Below are 6959 nucleotides of genomic sequence, written 5' to 3'. Positions count from 1 at the left end.
AACACTAATGATATAACACATAACCCATGTAGCCTGCACACACACACACGCACACACGCACGCACGCACGCACGCACGCACGCACACACACACACACACACACACACACACACACACACACACACACACACACACACAGGTATTTTACTGAACTCATTCTGCAATCTGTTAAATAAAGTTTTCATTCATTCAACTAAAATCACCAGTAGGTGGCGTTGTAGTGCTTAACTCTCTTGAGACACGCACCCGACCCACCACCACTCACAGCATCCCACGCGGGATGCACGCGTCCCGTTCACCTCCGTCTCCTCTCTTTGTCATCAATGACAGACAGACAGTGGTGGGCGCGTGGACATGAGTGTGACCACAGACAGCCGTCATGACAGACAGTCATCTTCATTTTCAATAACTTTATTATTATTGCTCCCTATATGCTGGAATACGGTGATCCAATTGGCTGAATGAATGAATAAATGAATGAATGAATGAAAACTTTATTTAACAGATTGCAGAATGGGTACTACAATACAGTACGGCTCAATACACACAAGTGTTAAGGGGATGCAATTCACTACGCGTATTGAAAATGGGGGACCCTGATGTAAACAAGACAAACGTCTTTCTCTGGTCCGCATCCCCTTAACAATTGTGTGTATTGAGCCGTACTGTATTGTACCCAGTTTTCATTCATTCATTCAGACCAGAGAAAGGCTGGTCTTGTTTACATCAAGGTCCCCCATTTTCAATACATAGTTAGTGAGTGACATTCATGACATACACAACAACACCCCCCCCCCCCCCCCCCCCACCGGCGCATGCGGTCACTACGACGCTGCTCTGACTCAGACTCACACGCACCTGCAGCTTTACTCTCACGTGGTGGTCGACTCTCGGGACGGAGCGCTTCTGCTTATAGTCCACAGAACACATCTGGACGCTGCGCTTGGAGGATGCTGCTGCAATTGTTTTATTTTCCTTTGACACTCAATTGTTTTAGAGGACAATTCTAGTTTTTTTTGGGGACAATCGTTTTTCAGTGGCCAAAGGATACCCATGTGCTTTTAGTTGTTTTTTTTGTATCTCCTTTATAATAATAGTCCTGCTGGTTGGATAATTGGAATACACCTGCGCGTGAGTTTTTGCTGAGGTATAGTTTATAGAGATATATATATTCGTTTTGTAATATAAGCATTTTGGAGCAGTGGGTTTTTATCACCCGCTGCGTCGCTCTTGGGAAGAAACCATACGGGATGCTGAGGTGAATGTCTGTCAGTTTTGAACACTCCTTGTTTATTTTCTAGCTATACAGTACAATCTGTCCCAGTGGATCCTCTCTGATCAGTGATCTGTCCCAGTGGATCCTCTCTCTGATCAGTGATCTGTTCCAGTGGATCCTCTCTCTGATCAGTGATCTGTCCCAGTGGATCCTCTCTCTGATCAGTGATCTGTCCCAGTGGATCCTCTCTCTGATCAGTGATCTGTCCCAGTGGATCCTCTCTCTGATCAGTGATCTGCCCCAGTGGATCCTCTCTCTGATCAGTGATCTGCCCCAGACAGTGGATCCTCTCTCTGAACGCTCAGAGCTCTGATCAGCACCGGCGCCGGTGACACACGCGGTTTGTTTACAACGAGGAGCACGCCGCCTGCGCCTTTACGCACGGCGGGGCAGGCTATATCGTTACCATCCGTCACCACCCGATGGGGGGCAGGGGGGGTGACGACGACGAGCCAGACACCACCCGGGGTGTCTTCAGTACCAGCCGTGGCCCCGTGAAGGAGGAGGACCCTGCCGCGGCGGCAGCAGCAGCAGCAGCATGCCCTCTTGCCCCAACCGCTCCGAGGTCCTCTCCCTCCTCAACTGCAGCAGCTGGGCGGAGGCGGACGAGGAGGAGGGCGGGAACCGGACGTGGGACCACCTGCCGCACCCGCTCAACCACTACTCCATCCCGCTGCTGGCGGCCATCACCGCCGCCTGCACCCTGCTGTTCCTGGTGGGGGTGATCGGCAACGTCATGACCATCCTGGTGGTCAGCCGGTACCGGGACATGCGCACCACCACCAACCTGTACCTGTGCAGCATGGCGGTGTCGGACCTGCTCATCTTCCTGTGCATGCCTCCGGACCTCTACCGCATGTGGCGCTACCGGCCGTGGCGCTTCGGCGACGCGCTGTGCAAGCTGTTCCAGTTCGTGTCGGAGTCGTGCACCTACTCCACCATCCTGAGCATCACGGCGCTGTCGGTGGAGCGCTACCTGGCCATCTGCTTCCCGCTGCGCGCCAAGGCGCTGGTCACCAAGCGCCGGGTGCGGTGGCTCATCCTGCTGCTGTGGCTGGTGTCGCTGCTGAGCGCCGGGCCCGTGTTCGTGCTGGTCGGCGTGGAGCGGGACTATTACATGGCGGCGGCGGGACCCAATGACAGTTATGGCGGCGCCGGTGTCAACAACAACGAGTCCGTGTTCTGGGCGGAGGACGGGGCGGGGGACACGAGGGAGTGTAAGATGACGACGTACGCGGTGGAGTCGGGTCTGATGGGGGCCATGGTGTGGCTCAGCTCCGTGTTCTTCTTCATGCCCGTGGTGTGTCTGACGGTGCTGTACAGCCTCATCGGCCGCCGGCTGTGGAAGCGGCACCGGGAGAAGAACATCGGGCCCAGCGTGGCGCAGCGGGACCGGAGCAACCGACAGACCATCAAAATGTTGGGTGAGTGAAAAGGGACTTCTGTTACTTTACTTCTGTATTTTACACAATGCTGACCCTGCAGGCAGGCCGAGGAAGCGGCGACGTTTACACAACGGTAAACATATATAAAACACAGAGAACAACACGACAAAAAGTTATCACTACATTAAAAAACTATAAAAAAAACCAAGGTACTTTACTTATTACTACATGAGCAGCTGGACCTCTGATCACTTCAGTTTAAGACGGGCTTTAAAGGAACAGGTGCCATCAGTTTGAGGCTCGACTGAAGGTCATTCCGAGACCAAGGACCAACATTTTAAAAAGACTCCCTTTTTCCAGAACCGTATCCATCCAGGCACTGGATCTGAGGTTGAAAGAGTCGCAAACTGGTAAAAATCTTGCCTAAAATGGCTTTATACGATCAAATGAACTGCATCCTGTGCATAGTAAGTGAGGACCAACCAGACAGGGTGTAATGATGAGTCCTATAGGGTGCGTTTGATATATATATATATCTCAGCGCAGCATGGTAGAGTGGGTCAAGTTTGGCCAAAACCAGGGATGCGTTGCTCACGGGACGGGGGTTGCACAACGTGCACAACCATGCTTTTGTGAGCAGAAGCGCATGCACGGCACATGCACGGATGTGCGCGCGCGTGCACACACAGGAATGCGCTGCACTCGACTGATGCGCCAACTCGCTAAGTAGTACGCCAGCAGGCTACTTTGCATATCAACAGCGCCGGTCGTCAGGTGTGTTCAAATACGTTCTCGGATACATTCACACAAAAACTTGTGAATGAAATGTGTTACATTCCATTCGTAGAGGCAATTAGGCACTGTCTTTAGTCTGTGCTCATGCGAGGGAACATTTATGTGCGCATGCCCGGGAGCGCGCGTGCACGTGGTGTCATTAGCGTGCGTGCGACCAGTTATGATATCAGCAACACAACATTGGCCAAAACAGTGGGACAGGCAAATCTATAGACAGTGTCACAGTGATATAGATTAGGCTTAACGTTATGTGGTTTTTCCAATGGGTAATGTCACCAAACACATACATTCAGTTATGTTTACAGGGCATTCAATCTGCATATTGCCTATATACTGCATATACTAACGTGAAAGGTAAAATAAGAAGGATCAGGTGCATGACTCATAATGGGAATGTCATTCAAAATGTTGAGGCTAATATACAGACAGAGCAGATTGCATGTAACTGGATCACAGTAATCTGATTACAAAGTTGGTAACTGCTTATAAATTAGTGTTACTGGAGAAAAAACTAAAAGACAAACAAGAACAGCAACAATAAAGTTGTACTGTGTTTTATTATAGTGTCATTTAGGCTACGTTTAGACGGAGAGAGTCTGAACAGAAACCGCAAAAGTCGTCTTGCGGTCTCACTTTTAATTTTGCGTTTAGACTAGTGTTTTGGGATGGAATTCTCCGTGCAGACGAGGCTGTAACGACTCGAGACGACTGAGCCCCGCTGTCACACGATTGGCGCATATGTCACATGACGTGCTGTGAAGACCCGCCATACTCTGCCTCTGATTCGCAGACTGTGGGTGGGGAATGTGATTGGACCAAAGCAGAGTCACTCACAGACAGTGGGTCCAGTCATACACAAATTCTTGTGTATTTAAAAGTACTGCCAATGTAGCCTTCAGGTGATCGCCATGGATAGAATCAGACATGCTTTGTTTACGCTTCTAGGCTACTGGCGCATGCCTGTGATGTAAGCAGTATGCGCGACAAGAGCCTTGACAACCCTTTCGTCATCGTTTTATGCGGTTTGACAGTTTAGATGATAGCGCAAAGGTTTATCGTTTCTAGGAATTACACCCTGGAAGGTAGTCTCACTTTTTTGCGGTTTCACCCCGTAAAAACGCTGTTTCCGTATAAACGAAAGGCACATCCGAAAAAATATTTTTGCGGATTCACCTGCTAGCGTTTCCGTCTAAACAGGGCCTTAATATGTACAGCACTTTGGTGCAACTACACTCATTTTAAATGTGCTTTAGAAATAAAATGTACTTACTTACTAACAATTACAATTTGACTAATAGATCTGTTATAATAACATGTAACAATACGGTTTATTGTATTATCAAGCGTATGATTTAAAACGTTTACCTATGATTAGTTTGACTGGCAGGGGTCAGGTTCCACTCCTCCATTCTCATTGGATAAAAGCTGTTATACAATGGCATGCAAATATCTTGATTCTGATTGGCTGAAACAGTCAAGTTAGCCGTTGTTATTTCGTATAACACACTCCACGTGACCCCAGATCCCTCCCACATCCGAATAACTTTTTTTGAATGAGTCCACCATAGATAGACAAATGGAAGTATGAATATCTTTTGAACAAATCCTCCAAAAAAGATACAGTCAACTGGAATATGTTAGTTCGTTACACATATGTTGGATTATGTAATTGGTTTGTCATGACCCATTGTGAAACAAAAGAAAAATCGCGGACTTAAAAATGTCAGACCTTGGATCTACTATTGGATCTACTTTCTCTGTGGATGGTTTTGTGAATAAATCTCCATTATGCTTCAATTACTGTGTTTATTCTATAGCAATAAGGTTGGGTGAATTCTGCCATTGTATAAAAGCATTACATCACTTGAAGTCGTGTTTTATACTCATTAGATCACGCCTAGGGGGGTCTAACGACCCTCCGCTGCGAGTCGGGCCTAACAACCACCCCTAGGCGTGACCTAATGAGTATAACACACTCCTGCACGTGATGTAATGCTTAATTATATAAATGCACCATTTACCATTTAAATACACACACACATAATTACAAACACACACACACACACACACACACACACACACACATTATTTACAAACACACACACACACACATTATTTACAAACACACACACACATACATAATTACAAACACACACACACACACACACATTATTTACAAACACACACACACACACACACACACACACACATGATTACAAACACACACACACACACATAATTACAAACACACACACACATAATTACAAACACACACACACATTATTTACAAACACACACACACACACACATACATACATACATACAAACACACACACACACACACACACACACATACAAACACACACACACACACATACAAACACACAAACACATACAAACCCACACACACCATTGACCATGTCCCCCTCTCGTCAACCCCCCCCCCCCCCCCCCAGTGGTGGTGGTCCTGGCCTTCGTCCTGTGCTGGCTGCCGTTCCACGTGGGCCGCTACCTGCAGTTCCGTACCCACGACGCGCCCTCGCCGCTGCTGTCGGCGCTGTCCGAGTACTGCAGCCTGGTGTCCGTGGTGCTCTTCTACCTGAGCGCCGCCATCAACCCCATCCTCTACAACACCATGTCCTGGAAGTACCGCGGCGCCGCCGCCCGCCTCTTCGGCCTGACGGACAGCCAGCCGCCCCGCTGCCGCACCGCCAGCACCGCCAAGGGGGAGGTGTCGCCCGTCTGGACGGAGTCCAACATCAGCCTCTGAGCTGAGCCGCGCTCGCACCACCGGACCACCGGACGGGTCTCTGACTGTGGCTGTTGTGTGTCTGTCTGACTGGCATGCTGTCTGACTGTACGTCTGACTGTCACGCTATCTGACTGTACGTCTGACTGTCTTTCTATCCGACTGTACGTCTGACTGTCTTTCTATCCGACTGTACGTCTGACTGTCACGCTATCGGACTGTACGTCTGACTGTCTTGTCAGTCTGACTGTCATGCTATCTGACTGTACGTCTGACTGTCTTGTCAGTCTGACTGTCATGCTATCTGACTGTACGTCTGACTGTCACGCTATCTGACTGTACGTCTGACTGTCTTGTCAGTCTGACTGTCATGCTATCTGACTGTACGTCTGACTGTCACGCTATCCGACTGTACGTCTGACTGTCATGCTATCTGACTGTACGTCTGACTGTCACGCTATCCGACTGTACGTCTGACTGTCTTGTCAGTCTGACTGTCTTGCTATCTGACTGTACGTCTGACTGTCATGCTATCTGACTGTACGTCTGACTGTCACGCTATCCGACTGTACGTCTGACTGTCTTGTCAGTCTGACTGTCTTGCTATCCGACTGTACGTCTGACTGTCACGCTATCCGACTGTACGTCTGACTGTCACGCTATCCGACTGTACGTCTGACTGTCACGCTATCCGACTGTACGTCTGACTGTCACGCTATCCCGTCCGTTACTCCTGAACGTCAACAGTGTACTA

At 48.9% G+C, this 6959-nt stretch overlaps 1 protein-coding gene across 1 annotated transcript; it reads left to right on the top strand.

Annotated features, from left to right (window-relative positions):
- Positions 1-1814: 1814 nt before the first annotated feature.
- Positions 1815-6226, top strand: LOC311248143 (growth hormone secretagogue receptor type 1-like; the record flags this gene model as incomplete). The annotated part of the gene is made up of 2 exons (XM_084339083.1): positions 1815-2700; positions 5913-6226. The coding sequence occupies 2 exons, from the start codon at positions 1815-1817 to the stop codon at positions 6224-6226; spliced, it is 1200 nt and encodes a 399-aa protein (XP_084195209.1).
- Between the last annotated feature and the right edge of the window lie 733 nt (positions 6227-6959).

This window comes from Notolepis coatsorum (genome assembly GCF_963971535.1).
Source record: "Notolepis coatsorum genome assembly, contig: SCAFFOLD_2327, whole genome shotgun sequence".
NCBI lineage: Eukaryota > Metazoa > Chordata > Actinopteri > Aulopiformes > Paralepididae > Notolepis > Notolepis coatsorum.
The sequence above is the reverse complement of the archived record's forward strand: the minus strand, read 5'-3'. Positions and strand labels throughout refer to the sequence as shown.